Source organism: Sinohyriopsis cumingii, chromosome 7, assembly GCF_028554795.1.
Source record: "Sinohyriopsis cumingii isolate HCF-2022 chromosome 7, ASM2855479v2, whole genome shotgun sequence".
NCBI classification, from domain to species: Eukaryota; Metazoa; Mollusca; class Bivalvia; order Unionida; family Unionidae; genus Sinohyriopsis; species Sinohyriopsis cumingii.
The window spans coordinates 128,630,418-128,647,431 of NC_142967.1; the positions used below are offsets into that span (position 1 = coordinate 128,630,418).

General features: G+C 34.2%; 1 protein-coding gene across 1 annotated transcript in view; it reads left to right on the forward strand.

Moving 5' to 3' along the window:
- The first annotated feature begins 327 nt into the window (after positions 1–327).
- LOC149796100 (uncharacterized) overlaps positions 328–17,014 on the forward strand; it is a 206,159-nt gene continuing 189,472 nt past the window's right edge. The window contains exon 1 of the mRNA XM_089966025.1: positions 328–669. Coding sequence (XP_089822151.1) covers positions 492–669 — 178 coding nt within the window. The 5' untranslated portion in view covers positions 328–491. The remainder of the gene's footprint in view (positions 670–17,014) is intronic.

Consider the following 17,014-nt stretch of genomic DNA (forward strand, 5'->3'; position numbering starts at 1 on the left):
AATTGTAAAATTCATTTGCATATGTATTTGTCATACTTAATATAGATTTTAAAATAGTGCACACAAATTTCAGTCATTACATAGAAGTGATCAGAGAAGTGCTGAGTCAAATAAAAGCTTTTGTATTCCAATCACAAGTGTGTGTGATGTTATCTGGAGAGTCTCAGCCTGTGATGGTCACTTTTTGTCAGATATCTTGACTATATGATTAGCTTTGAGAATTGGTACAATAGCTTAGAATTTAATGAGGATTTACCTTGTGAAAACAAGTTTGAAAATATGATTTTCTTTCTAAGTAATATTATGTTTTTGTTACAGATGGGAACAGTGTGAGTTTGACCCCAAGTCCAGAAGCATCAGTAAAAAAAGGAGAAACAGTACATCTCCAGTGTGACTACACTGGATTACATTATCCTGATTATATCCATTGGCATTTAAATAATAATACTTTTGGCCTAGTAATCGAAACAACAAACTGTACATTTTACACAATGCCAGAAGTATATAGAACATATAACTTGAGTCCATCATGCAATGGAAGCAGTTTTACCTTGTCAGTTGCTAATATTTCACAAACGAATAATGGTAACAAATGGGAATGTGAACCTACCATCATTGGTATGCAGCCATCAAGCAAGGCATCAACAACGATAAAGGTGAGAGAAACAGGTAAGTGCATAAATTTTAGTTGACCTGGCCAAAGGTCAGTTCAGCTTAATGCAGATAACAAGCCAAGATTTCTTTTAAAGGGATTTTTTTTTCTGGAACCTTTTCTTGCCATTGAGGAAAAAAGTTGCATGAATTGAATAACCCATTTGGAATTGCATGTCCCCAATAATATGGAGGGATAGTGTATAGTTGGTGGTGTAGCAGTATAACTGAAAAAGCTAGCTTAACACTTAAGTTTAGAAAGCCCTGTTTCTATTTTAGGCTTACCTGGCTTTAAGGCCATGCAAGCTTAAGGCAAGGTGCTCATTTGTCATGCATTGTCCATTCATAATTGCTATTTTCAGCTTTTTCCCCCACAAAATTATGCCAAATTTGACAAAGCTACCTGGTTTGAAGGTATTTTCAGTTTCTTCAAATGATAATGAACTGCCTTTATAATGCCATATATATGTATTCTGTGGTGGTGTTATGAGCAGTTTCTGAGTTTTAAATTGGGGTTAAGTCCACATGTGCAGGGTGGGAACAAGGGGACAATATTGGTTGTATCAGTAATCCTGTATATAATAACTAAGAAAGAATATAAATGACACCACCATTAACAGACAATGTAGCAAGTATGTGGTCCCCCCCCCCCCATGGTTTGATGTGTGAATTTACATTAACAAGCTGACATATACCCAGGTGAACAATATCGGGTCAAAGTGGGCCTCTTGTCTGAAGATCGACAGTTTCATTGAGCTGTTGGTGGAAGTGCAGAATGGATCCATGATGAAAGGATATCCCAGTGTTGCATAATGCAAAACCTATATTGTTATTGTGGACACCTCGTTGGCTAGAGCTTAATATAGTGATCACCTTATCAGCTGTATTTATGCTTGCCAGTATGTCTGTGTCCAAGATCAGCTATGCCAGTGGTAAGTGCCAAATATGCTTTGGTAAACATTAGAAAATCATAAGGTTTTGGATATTTCACTGCTCTTTTCTGGATATGAAAGTTCTTTAAGCTTGTTTGGCTTACTGTGATGGGTGTATGGGGATGTTTAATGTGTTTGAAAGTGTATTTTAAGGAAACTATAAAAATTCACCCGAAAGTCAACATGCATTATAACTGTTGCATGGTTGAATATGGATAGGCATACATGCCCATGCAATTAGTGCAGCCAATTGGGTCAGTTCACCTGACAGAAAAGTTCAGTTTTGATCATTATAAGTTAAATTGTACCACAGGATATTGTAAAAATACCAACCTTGGGAGGAACAATAGGAAATGCCAGAAATAAACAGGATAAAGACAAAAGAAGTGAGCAAGAAGACTGACCAAACTATAGTAAAAGTTATACAGGTCATATAGATATTCAGAACTGACTTTTTCTGAATGGGTGTCATTTGTTAGAATTTGATTACACATACCTTTGAACATCAATCATTCACTTTATTTGGATCCTCATACATCCATATTCCTTTGGAAAGTCATTATTTACATGCTCCAAGAAATATGACAAAATCAATGCTAAATTATGTGGACATTTATGGATGAGGTTAACTTAAAGGTGTGTTCCAGTAGGAGCTGTATTGAATGTTGTGTTCTATGATGTAACAGTGAAAGTGTTGAAGGTAAAAATTCATACTACCCTGCTATTTGTAATGATAAACCTGATGTTCTCATTTCTTGGCCCAGTTTAGTACTGGGCTAACATTGCAAAAGTTCATACCCATCAGTTTTTATCTGGAAGTTTTATGAGTTGCAAAGGATTCAACATTCAGGTTTGAATAGGCTTTGGTCAAACTATTTTAGTTTTAAATTTTAGAGCAACAATTAAATTATAATCAGTTTGAGTAAATGCACATACATGATCACATTGACTTCTAATATAGAGTTGGCAAGATGCAGGTGAGACATTTTTTCATACATTGGAGGTTGGCATTTCCCACTACCAACCTAAAATTCATCAGTTGCAAGGTGAAGAAATCATAAAACCAGACATGAACAAAATGCACTTTATTTAAACCAAACTATGTAAACCAGCTGAAGGTCATTTGTTAGAATCTGGGGAAGAGGCAGAGTAAACAGTCATTGAAGGTCTGCAGCCTTGGAATGAAGCTCTAGAGAATCAAATCATTGAACAGGAACAAGACATCAGGACAAATAATGTGATTATTTACGTCTCAGTAAATAGAGAGAAGAACAAGTCTGTTGAGATTTGGAAAGAAGGGGTAGTGGGTATGCTGTGGATTTAAATTAGGGATGTAGATCTCAGTATGGTAACATTTTTGAAAAGTTGAAAAATAACCAAGTGACTAGAGTAGGAACAAGACACATCCTTTCAAAATTAGGAGGCTGTAATTAGACAAAGCACAAATTTCAAAGAGTTCTAATTCATTTTGACCTGTTTCATAATCTTTTGTCTATTTTTTCTTTCGTCAACGATCTTTTGATACTATGTACAATTACTTGATTTATACACATTGAACTGCATTTCATTTCACTTGCATTTTTTCCATTTCTCTCTCACTCTTTCTCTTGTAGGTTTGATTGTTCATATTTTTTAAACTTTTATAAGGATGAGATGACTTTGGACTAATTGTTAATTTAATTTTTTTTAAAGCAGCATCAGCAACAACTTATATTGATTTAGTGTTTTTGGTGAAAAGCTTAAATATAAATGTGAATGCAGGGAACCAAATTGTATTTTACTTGATTCATCAATGTATTGTAGATGGTTCATTACTATAAGAAGGAGAAAGCATGAATACGCTTCATGATCATGATTACATATGAACTAAAAATGAATAGATCAAACTTTCAACAGAAAATCTCCCCTCTAATCCTCACAGTCAGTTTTAAACTCCTCCAATGTACATTTAATGTTAAAAAGTGGAATTGGAAGAAGTATATCAAAAGGGCAATATGATAAAAAAAGCTTCCTTGGATTGAATTAGTTTGTGCGATTAAGCTACTTATTTTCAAGTGAAATATTGCACATTCATTGTTTATGATTTTGCACAGTGGAAGCTTAATGTTGACTTAGAACTTTCTTTATGCACATTATCTCTGTTATATTTCCTTATTCTCTCTTTATCTTTGTTCTCTTCATCACTTTTGTCTGAACTATACATTTTGTTTTTCTAGCTATCCTCCTATTTTACCATCAGATTGTTGCATTTTGTTTAATTTTCTTTGACCCATATTCCCTCCAGTTTTAAGCTGCCTCTTTACAATAAGTTTGTACATTCATTTATCAAGAATTGATTACATATCAGCAGAATACTTAAATGCGCAAATATATCAGCAATCCAAAATCAAATTATCATTGGGTTTTCATCTGTACTTTGTCGGTCTACCCTTTTATTTTTCAGCAAAAATTGTCTCTGTTGTTATATGGATGAAAAATTAAATATTGTTATTAGTAGCTAATTGTTAGGGATTAGGGGATTTTCTAAACTGTTTCAAAGAAAAGAAATAATCAATTTATTTTCTTCAAGAGGCCCACTTTATTAGTGGGAGAATTGCATATGATCAGTTTGGGTTATGAATGTGTGTTTCAATTTCTTTTCATTAAAGTTTGAAGGCTATTCTACTAAACTATTTAAAACAGAAGAAATATTCAATAATAATTTTCAATTCACCATACATAGAACCACAATATTATTGGTAATAAAAATAATTCTAGATATATCAACACAAAATTATAGATTTAGTCTGATTAATATATATAGTTCTAACCATGACAATCTACATTTCTAATCAGAATTTAAAAATGATATAACAACCTTCTGCAATGATTATGGGATTATTGGAGGTGATTTTAACTTAGTCATGGATCTAGAATCTGACACCTGTCATTATAATATTCTGAACAATCCAAGCATCCAAGGGCTGGTTCTTGATATGTACAGAACATAACTTGCTGGAGATGTGGCAAGAGAGAAATATTGGTAGATAAAGATACACTTCAAGAAAAAGTAACCAATTAATCAAGCCAGGCTTGACTTTGTTTCAGAAAATCTTTTAACAATCTTCATAGAACCCAGCTACAGAACTGACAATACTCATGTGAAAGTGATTTCAGTTTGTAGAAAAACTGATAAGCAGAAAACTTTTTGGAAATTCAATAGCTCATTATTAAAGTTTCAGATTAGATTATTCTCGTTAAAGATACAATTCATCATTGTAAAAGTCAATATCAAGAAGACAGAGGCAATGAACCAATCTGAACCAGGAAAGCCTTAGATAGAGCATGTCATCACAGTAAATGGCCAAGCTCATGTGGCAGTGGACAAATTCACCTATCTCAGCGGTACAATAAATGCAGTCACATAAAAAATGAAAGCCATAAGCCAGAATTGGTAAAGCAAGTGTGGCCTTTGGCAGAATACATGCAGATGTGTGGTAGTGCAGTGAAATCAGTTTACAAACATAAGATCTACAAAGCCATTGTGTTGCTGACCCTACTGTGTGATTGCAAAACCTGGACAGTGTACAGATGCCGTGCCAAGAAAATCAGTATCTTTCACATGGGCTGACTGCAGAAACTGATGAGGATTGCAGGACAGGGTCCCAGACAGTGAAGTTCACACATGGGCAGTAATTCACAACAAACACAGTTGAGATGGGCAGGCCACCTCACCTGCATCTCAGAAGACTGCTAACAAAGCTCTTCTACAGCAAGCTGAAGAAGGGAAAGCAATCTCAGAGTGGTCAGAAGAAACACTTCCGTAAGTCATCCCTGAAAGATTTTAACAGAATCTCACCACCTGGTGGAGTCTCTTTCATGTGGAAACTACAGACTTCAGATGAAGAGAATTGCAGAGGAATTGCAGCAGAAATCTCAGAACTGTAGCAAGTCTTCTATTGATCAAACAAACCCAAGTGGCATCTCCTGTCAAGAGTACCACAGACAGTTAAGAGCACAAATTGGCCTGATCATCCATTCATATACTCAATGAACCCAAACCAGTTAGTAGTGTTTTCTTTGAACTTGAAGGATGAAGAGCAACAACAAAGTCAATAAACACAGTTACTAAGTTTGTGTCTAAAAGGTCACTGGGTTAAGTCATCTTCACTTTCCTAATAGAAGAATGCAAAGTTTACTATTTTCTAGCAATATATTTACTCACTCTGCCAGGCAGTGAAACCCCAGTATACTGTATTTTTTTAAATAGATTTATGCATAATTGTTTGTTTGGTCACACAGGTTGAAGGATGGATGACTAAAACCATCAATGTAGAAATGTAACAATATGAAAATACTGTATTTATTATATGCATGTACAAGTTTACCTCCCCCACTGTTAAGGTATTTTTTTTATGCTCATTTCCTCAAATACAATCGGCCGGGGTCATGTTACTTAGGATATGTGTTGATCTATAGCACAGCAATTTACCAAATGTTTTGACATGCAAGATATGACAAGCTTATTATCCTTGTTCTGCCTAAATTAAGATTGCTGTTATATATATATATATATACCATTTATTAACAAATAGAGATAAACAGTTTTAGTAACATTAGTATTATGTAGAATACACGCTTATTAGAAGAAAAGAAAATAAATTACACAAAAAAAAAAAAAAAAAAAAATACAAAGATAAATGTAATCAACATATACACTAGTATAATCTTTATAGCTCTGAAAGTGGTTATCAGAACTCAATTTATTTAATAAAAATATAATACAAATATGGTGTGCATTACGGTTACTATCAAGTATTTTATAAATAATTAATCATGTTATATTGATAATTAATTACAAATTCAATTTCATTTTTAAAGAACTAGTAAACATATTTTTATGTTATTAGATTATACTTTTACCAATTAAGATTTTCTGCACAGTAAAATAATATGAAATATTGGGATACCATATAGTCAAGCAAAAAGATACAGAAGAATTATTTCGGATGATGCTGTTTTTAAATCATCTTTGACAGAGTTAGGTCAGCATTTTTTAAATAGAAATTACCCTATTGACATCATTAATACTGCTTTCCAAAAGGTATCTTCTCTTACACAGCTTGAATCTTTACAATATAAAATCAAAAATAGAAATGAAGATATCATTCCTTTTGTTATTGAATATAATCCAAGTTTGCCTAATATAGGTAAGATTATCAATAAATATTGGGATTTATTAAACTTATCATGTAAAGCAAGTGTTAAATCGTTACATGAAAGCAAACCCACACTTGCTTATAAAAGGACTAAAAATCTGAAATCCAAATTAGAAAAACCATCATATAAAATAGGATCATCAACTAAATGTAATAGACCTAGATGTTCACACTGTTCATTTATTAATGAAAATACTTCTTTCTATAGTAATAATACGAAAGAAATTTTTAATATGCGTTGTGACATTAATTGTGCAACATCAAATGTTATTTATTTGATAACGTGCAAAAAATGTGGCATCCAATATGTTGGACAAACCAGTCAACAAATATCTAAACGTATGAACCAACATAGATCAGATATAAAAAATTATATCGATCAATCATTTTCATCTCATGTTGCCGCACATTTTAACAAAAATTCCCATACATTGCAAGATTTCTCCTTCCAACCTATTGTTAAAGCTGATTCTGAAATGGAACGTCTACTAAAGGAAACCTATTGGATTCACCGTCTTAATACGGTATATCCAAAAGGTCTAAATTCAAAAACACTATATGACATTTAGTAATTTTTTATTAATTTTTAATTTTTTTTTTTTTTTTTTTTTTTTTTTTTTCTGAATTAAGTCCCCTGTTTACAATTAGATATGAATATTTCATATTATTTTACTGTGCAGAAAATCTTAATTGGTAAAAGTATAATCTAATAACATAAAAATATGTTTACTAGTTCTTTAAAAATGAAATTGAATTTGTAATTAATTAACAATATAACATGATTAATTATTTATAAAATACTTGATAGTAACCGTAATGCACACCATATTTGTATTATATTTTTATTAAATAAATTGAGTTCTGATAACCACTTTCAGAGCTATAAAGATTATACTAGTGTATATGTTGATTACATTTATCTTTGTATTTTTTTTTTTTTGTGTAATTTATTTTCTTTTCTTCTAATAAGCGTGTATTCTACATAATACTAATGTTACTAAAACTGTTTATCTCTATTTGTTAATAAATGGTATATATAGTTTTCAGTAGAGATATACGTATCTTTAAGATCGAGTTTTATATATATATATTTATGTATTAAGATATCATTAATCTTTGCTGTATATGCATATCTCCATGTAAATCATTCGTTAAAGTATTAGATAATTACGTTAAAAATGTAAGCTATGACGTCATCTTGTTTATATCATTGTTTATTTCATTGATCACTTAGAAACAACATATTTAATGACGTAAGCAATGATATTGAATTCAGTTTGAATTCAGTCTGATGAAGCATTAAAGCGAAACCGGTCACACATTCTACGTGTTGGTGTTGTTTATTTTATAATTTATATATATGTGTGTGTGTGTGTGTGTGTGTGTATGTGATTTGGATTTTTAACGTAGCTTGAACAATTTTTTAGTCATATTGCTATGATGTCTGCAGTGTGACAATTTATAGTGATGTCTAGCACTGAGGCATCATGCCACAGACATGTAGCATGATGTCCCACCCAGTCACATTATCCTGACACAAGGCCAACCAGTCCTAACACTAACATCTTAATGCTGAGCGCCAAGGGAGGGAGCTGTTAGTACCATTTTTGTAAGTTTTTGGTATGACTCAGCCGGGGATCGAACCCATGACCTCCTGCATCCGAGGTGGATGCTTTAACCACCAGGCCACCAGAGCGGTACAGTTCTCTGGAACATAATTAATTTGAATGAAATAACTGCTGTCACAGCAGTTATCATAACACAGGTATCAAAATTTGACAGCAAGGTATTCCTTTCTAAGTAAAGCAAAGTAATTTATACACTATATTCTTCATTATATATTGTCATTTTGTGATCCAGTGGACAGAAGCTTCAAGTACTTGGGATCAGTTATCACAGAGCTACTTTGCAGGATTGCCCAGACAACTGCAGCAATAACAAGATTGTCATATCCATCTTTCTATATGCTTGTGAAACATGGCCGCTCACATCAGATCTACAAGGAAGGATTCAAACCTTTGAAATGGGATGCTACCACAAGAATTTGGGCATCTCATACATTGGCCATATAACCAAAGAAGAAGTCCACAACAGGATCCAATGAGCCATTGGACCCTATGAAGACCTCTTGACCACTGTAAAATAGCACAAACTGAAGTGGTACAGTCATGTCTTAAGATGATCTGGACTGGCAAAACAATCTTGCAAGGCAACTTGCAATGGTACAAAAGAAGACAGAAAAAGAAGTGGGAAGACAACATTAAGGAGTGGACAGGCATGGGATTCCCAAAGGGCAGTAGAGAACAGGGAAAGATGCAGAGAATTGGATATAAAGTCAACTGTGGTGCCCCAACAACCTCATGGGTTAAGAGATTGATGATGATGATGATGATGATGATGATGATGATTGTGTGAACCAAAAACATCATTTATTTCACTCTATCGCATGATGATATATTGACTAGTTGTTACATTTATGTCTGGGGTATAAGATCGAGGGAAAAGGTTTTGCAATATTAATTTTGAGAAATTGCTTTCTGTATGAATAGTGTTTATCGATATGTACCATCACATGTTTTGAATTCTTGTCCTGTATCAGAATCTCCACCTTCTCAGCTTAAAAAATCTAGATATTTGATCTAATTGTAATATACATGTATCTATACTTTTCAAAAGAAAATGCATTTCTTTAATAATTGGATGAATACAGATAGCAGTACAAGTGAACATTTAATATTATCATTACAAGCAGTGGAAGAAAATAGACATATAAAATTTGTAAACAGATTTGAATTCTAATGGTGTTGGTTTGGAACATACAGTGTGGTTCCTGGTGATTCAAATGCCTACTAGTAATAATTCAGTCTATAAAGACAATTTGGTCATGCTTTGTGGAAATATTTTCAGACTTGTGTCTTTGGTGGCTGCTTGAGCAAATTGTTTGATTTTACCAGATGGCAAACTTATTTCTGAAAGCTGCAAAACATTTGATTAGGGTATGGTTAGTTTTCTAATGAATTGCCATATTGCATAAAGCAATCGGTTCAGTATGGCTTGAGTGATTTCTGATCATTACTGAAACTGAGATTCTGTTTTGTTAATTCTGAAAAGCTTGAGATGTGAGATCTTTTCATGGAAATAGTTTGTGATCTTTGAACATAATAAATGTCATGAAATATAAAGGCGTTGATTTTTTTAAATGCTACTGTTAAAGGACCACTTGGTAGGTTTGGTCTGGTTATTGTTATTTAGGAGATGATTGACCACTGTGTGTTTGCCCAGATCGAGTACATAATTAAAAAGAATTTAATGGATGGAATAACAGAGCTATAGAATAGAACACAAGCCCCCCCCCCCCATATGTAAAAACATAACAATTTAATAAGTTACAAAATGAAATTGACCATAACATTTGAATGATACACTTTTTCTTATAAATAAAAGTCCAGTCCTTTCAAAATCAATGTTGGTGACAGGTCAGCATTGCTGTATTCCTTTTCATTCTCTCCCCAGCCTCCTTTGGGTCATCAACTGTAACTAGGTTGTCTGTTCTCTTTACCATATGGAGCTACATGGAACCACAACATAATTAGATGTCTTAATAAACACCTTGTGTGGATTATAAATCACGAACTGGACTAAGTCAATCAGTAGGCATTTGCTTTCTTTAGAATTCAGAACTTAATTACACAATGAATTAATGGACTTCATGTTTTAACTACATTATTTGCTAACTAGCAATTCATTAGTATAACATTTCCAGACACAGAAATGAATTCCTTGCCTACATGATTAATATCATTCAAGACAGATACATTCCCACATTCTCACAATTCATATCAAAAGTAGAGCATGACATTCCTAGAATACATGACTCCTGTTATATACAAATGAGTAAATTTGAACACATTCATATAAAAGTAATATTGTATGACATTCTCAGAATGCAGGAGTCATATGACATTCACGACAAATGAATGCAAACCATTGCCTTCCAAACTCAAGGAAAATTGATGTATGAATTTAAGCTGAATTAATTCAGCAAACAATTAAAAACTTATGTCAGTGAACATATTGCATGCAATTGAGACCATACCTTGCTGCAAGAACATCTAAAAAAAAAAATTGCACTGTTACAGCTACTTTGCATATGTATTGGTTGAGCAAGGATGTGGACATTATCTTGGAGCTATACATGTACTTCCATTTGCTAACAGAAAACTTGCAAATTCATTAGTTTTTTACTATTTGCTTCTTCTCTTTGTAATATATGATACTATGCATGTATATTCATCTAAACTTGTACACAACTGACCTTAATTAAGCAGAATGTTATTTATTTTCATCTAGCATTTGGAAGTGTTTGGACATGTTTGTCCATTGCTTTCTGCTACCATAGATTCATTGTGAAAATGGATGGATTTGAAGTATTATCAAAATAGGCATTTTAGATTGTGGTAGCTGAGCTTGGCTCACCCCTTTTATACCCTGTGAATTTACTAAATCTACCCTGATAATTACATGTGAGCGTATGTGATGTGGGATTGTTTACTGATTGCCATTATGCTGTATAAACTATTCTGTCATTATTATTTTCTTTGTGTAGCTATATTATATACTGACTGTGGCAGAGAGTGTTTGTGAATGTTATATTACAGCTACTGTGGTGCATGTATATGTAAAGGAGATATTCTTTACAAACACTGGATACTACTTGTTCTTGTCTACAATTTTTGCTCAGCAAAATTCTTCTTGTGTAAATAATTGTGCCCTTTGATAATGTAAACGAGTTTACAAAGCAAATTCTGCATGCTAACAGTTTTCACTTTTCACTGCCTGTAAATCAATTATCTATTTTGGATCACTAATGTTCCAGTTTTGTATCTGTGTGGGGATTTCAGTGGTTTCACATTTTCACCAGAACCATTTTGAACTCAGTCATGCTAATTATTTTATCCTCAGTAGCTATTTGCAGAGGGTTTATTAATTATAACCGTGACTACTTTGTGTTGATGTGGGAAACTCTAGATAAACAAGTACTTATGAATTTTGTCAGATCTCACTTTTTTTACCAGCTCAGCCAGCCACATTGATTACTATCAATACACATGCTGCAACGTATCAAATTGGTGTTGTTTTGATAGTAAATGACAGGATGTATTTGTATTCATGATACAGCCTTACCATAGATGGTCCTACTTAGTCAACAGGACTCAAATTGTGTTCATAAATGGAAAACCTTCCAGCCCAGTTGATCAATGTTTTGGTGTTCCACAAGGCTCTGTTCTTGTCCCAGTTCTCTTCATTTCGTACACTTATTTGCTCTCAGATGTCATAGATCGACATCCACTGTCTCATCAATTGTACACTGAAGACACTCAAATATACAAATCTAGCAGCCCAACTGAAGTTGAGGCTACTATCCAAGGCATAGAGCAGTGCATTTCCGATGTGAAGTCATGAATGACATGTAACAAGCTGCAGATGAAAGATGATAAAACTGAAGCCATCCTGATCACCATGCAAAGACTTTCTTTTTCATATCTTTTACCTCAAACGATAAGGATCAGCAGTGCCATCATTAAACTTACACAGTCTGTATGAAACCTAGGTGTCCCTCCTGACAGTATGCTCTCATTACACGAGCATATAATGAACATATGCAAGGTTGCATATCTGGAACTAAGATGCATCAGCTCCTTTTGTGATTTTCTTTCAGTTAATGCCACTAAAACACTTATGTGTTCCTTGGTACTTTCAAGACTGGACTATTGTAATTCACTCATAATGGAGCACACTTCCCATGTTCTGTAACCATTACTGGCTACCAGTTCAATCCAGAATCAAACCCAAAATCTGTTCACTGTCCTACATTTCCTTGACAGGCTCCATTCCATATACCTATGTGACCTCAACAGTGTGTACACCACATCAAGAAACTAACACTCCTCATCCAACACCTGCATTCTCATTGTTCACACTGTTAAAAGCAAGTCAGACATATGGACAGCGTTCTGTGTGTTCCAGGGCCCAACTATGTTGATAGATCTTAGACACAAGAACACTGTGATCTCATTCAACAGTGATCTTAGAACACCTATTTTGACCACAATAAGAGACTTAAATGTTTACTTCCATAATTACTGACAGCAAGCTTATGTTTTGTAATTTCATGTTGCTTGTTTTTTAATCTTGTCTTAGTGTATGTTCTTTTGTTATTTAATATTGTAAAGCACTTTGATATTTTTTAAGAATAGGTGCTGTACTTAGTCCACACAATTCTTCTTCTTCTTCTTCTTATTATTATCAGCAACATCAAAACCTACAGTGGTCATAGTGGTTCCACAAATGGTATCTCTGATGTTGCACATGGGCTTTTATTTTATGAGTACTGTGGTTCTTTTGGTGAATTCATCTTGCAGTTGTTGTTCTGCTTCAGTTATTGTCTCACATAGTTAAATTGCATCTCTATCAAAGTTCTTTTATTAATAAAGTTATGTTATTGCAAAGTATATTTGCTCAACAGGCTGGCTTTTTTTCAGGTATGTCACACATGTACTTATGACCAGTTACTGTTATTTACTAGTATGACTGCCACAAAATCATAGAATATATCTTTTGGTAGAATATTTAATATTCCTTGCCATTGTTAATTCTTTGGGTCTGGCATTATTATGTGCATATAAAATAATACTGATTCCTCCACTGGAAATGATCTGCATCCCAAAATATTTACATTGATAAGTGTGTCCCTGGTGAATAATAGCTGAGATTTTTCTTTTCTGGTTTAATCAGTTTTGGTGCAACATAAGTAATGGGGAATGCAACCAGGGTGGATTTGTCAGTGAACTTCACTTCATCGTTCATATACTCCCTAAGTGCTTTTACACCAGGTGGTGTAGTCAGTGAGCATTTTCACTCTGGTTTCAAGTTGGTATACATAAACTAGGGTCGTCCCAATTGTTGATTTCTGTTTGATTCTTAATAGACTTATATTTCAGTGTATATGAGGGTTGATTAAGAAACTTTTCACACTGATGTGCATTGGTAAATGGAAAAAGGTCACTATCAATATTGGCATCACAGGTTAGGTGGTGCAACCTCATCACCAGTCAGAATCCATCACTTATATGTAATAAAAAATCATAAACACAAACATATTAGAATGTTAATAATCCATGAATTTTCATACATGTATCTCTAGTCTTTTGTCCTTATTGCTCTTGAATGAGCTTGCAACTTAAAATGGCTCAAGGCATTGAGACCAGAATCAAGAATCTGATCTGAATAAGGAATCCTTAGATTCTAAAAATTTAATCTCAAGAGTTTTAGGATCTCCTTGCAGGGTTTGCCTTTGTGTTACTAACTGAATACCAAATACACCCCCATGTGATAGCTGATGTTTAGAATACAGAAATAATATTAAGGAAATTGAGAAAAACCAATAGGATAAAACCCATTAATATTAATATTTACATCTGATAAACCAGATTCATTAACTACTAATTTTGGTGACTCACTCATTGTTATCTGTTTTGTCAATTTAGCATTACCAGCCATGACCTTTGTATAACTAATTTTTATACACACATATTGGTTCATTACAGCAGCATCATAACCGATTGGCTTTTGCATCAGTTCAATTCAGTTTCCATTCATGATAAAGTCTCCACTCATTTCATCACATATTTTTTAAACTTTCCATACTGTGTTTGTATCGACATAGTCTTTGACAAATACAACCCACACACCAGAGTCTCTGATTCCTGCCATTTCATTGATTTATCCAGATTCTTTGCAAAAGTGCATCACAGATTTTAAACAACATCTTGAATGTCTTCCAGTTTGATCATGGGAAATCATAAGCTTGCCTGGGTTGGTAAACTCATTCAAAGTGCCAATTCCACATCAGCACCACATTTGGCTGGGTATGGTCCTAAAATGGTAATAATAAGCATTTCATTTGCTATTAAGCTATGTGACATGGTAAAATCAAGAAGCATCTGTTGGGTTGGCAAATGCTCATGAGCATCAATACTTCAACAAGATGTCCACATATTGGCCATTCAAGCCTAGTTTGTAATGGCAGAGTTGAAAATAAAATGGACAGCATTGTCCTTCTCTGGTTAAATAATCGGCAGATTCATGCAGTTGTGCAAGCCAATATGATGCAAAGTGTAAAAGATGTTTATGCATTAACATGTATGTGCCCAGTGAGTGCCAGGTCCTGTTGTCAATCCATTTTGACTATGCCAGTTTCCCATGTGCATGTAACCATTGCCTGAGATCCTTTAGCTTTGCATTCATCTTACAAACAGACACCTCAGAATGACTTAATAGTGAATAAATCAAGATTGGTTAATGTATGCATTGCTGTCATTAGCAGTGATGCGCCTTGCGTTATACTTCAGCCTGATGGTATCCTGCAAGCTGTCACATGAAGAACTTTTTTATTAATTTATGAGATGAAAAATCCTTGATATTTTCCATTTTTCACAGCCATTCAGGATGTGGTTACAACCACTCCAAATGCAGCTGCTTTTTCAAAGTCACTAACAATGCTTGAATGGCCACTAGGAATGGAAATATCTCACCAGTCCATTGCAATTATGCACCTCTGACATGGGTAATTTTAACATCCATTAAGGGGCCCCAGGTGGCCAAGTGGTCTACAGTGCTCTCCGTTATGGATCACTGCCATCTCACCTCTGCGTGGGTTCGAGTCTAGGAATCGGCCAATGTGGGTATATGAGAAAGCTTGCCAGTAGCTTCTGGTGGGTCGGTGGTTCTTCTTGGGGTTTTCCCGGGTTCTTCCTCCACCATTAATACTGGCCGCCACGCATAGCCTATTGTGTGTTGAAAAATTGCGTTAAACCCCACAACAACAACAACAACAACAACAACATCCATTAAGTGTTCTTTTGTTGGCTCCATTAAGCTGGTTAAGTTGTATTTGAGTCACCTATAAGGAGATAATTCTAGGTAACTTTGTGATATGACATTATTTTACATTATGCTGTTCGATTAGAACAAACACAACAGTTATGACAGCTCTGGTGGCCTAGTGGTTAGAGCATCCACCTTGGATGCAGGAGGTTGCAGGTTCAAACCCAAGCCGAGCCGTACCAAAGACTTATAAAAATGGTACTGTTAGCTGCCTTGCTATGAGCTCAGCATTAAGAGGTTAGTGTTAGGACTGTTCAATCTGGTGTTAGGATAATGTGACTGGTTGGGACATCATGCTACATGTCTGTAGCATGATGCCCCAGTGCTAGATATCACTTTAAATTTCCACACTGCAGACATCGTAGTGATATGTCTGAAAAATTGTTAAAGCTACATTAAAAATCCAAATCACATCACACCACATTTATTTTTGATGAGAAAAATAACCCACACCATGTCTTCAAACATCACATTTTAAATAATTTGCTTAAATTTGTATCTGAAAAAGATGGTGCACCTTTAAATATGGCCTTTAATTGATCAAAAACAACCTGACATTTTTCAGACCAATGAAACTTTTGCATTTCTTACTTAACAAATTGGTCAGGGTTAAGCAGTTATGGAAACAGTGGAGCAAAATTTTCTGATATTATCCAGCTGTACCCAAAAATTGCATCAGCTGCTTTTTACTGATAGGCACTGGGAGTTCAGCTTTGACCTTAACTAATCAGCAAGTTTAACTTTACTGTGTCCCACAATATGTTCTAAAAATATAACACAAGTGTGGAAAAACTCACTTTTACCTAAATTAATTGTAAAATTGGCATCAGTGAGTCGATCAGAGAAAGTGGTTTCCAGATGATCTTTCCAAGTATCATTGTAGAGAACAATGTCATCGATGTATGTGTCACAATTATCTAGACCTAATTTTATCATGATCATTAAACATTGGAATGCTGATGGAGAATTTTTCATACCAAGCGGCATCACTTTATATTGATAAAGTCCATCTGGTGTAAGTGGAATTTGCCAGAATCCTTCAAAAGGTCAGTTGGTGATGTATTTTGCATTTCCAATTGTGTCAATGCAGTCATTGACTCTTGGCATTGGAAATGAATCCAGTTCGGTGGCATTATTCACTTTTCTATAGTCGGTACACATACGGAAAGTATTATTTAGTTTAGGAACAAGAATACATGGTGAATTCAAGTTGCTTTTGCTTTGTTCTATGAAATCATTATCCAGCAAATAGTGAATTTGTTTTTTCAAACATTCCTGTTTGAGAGG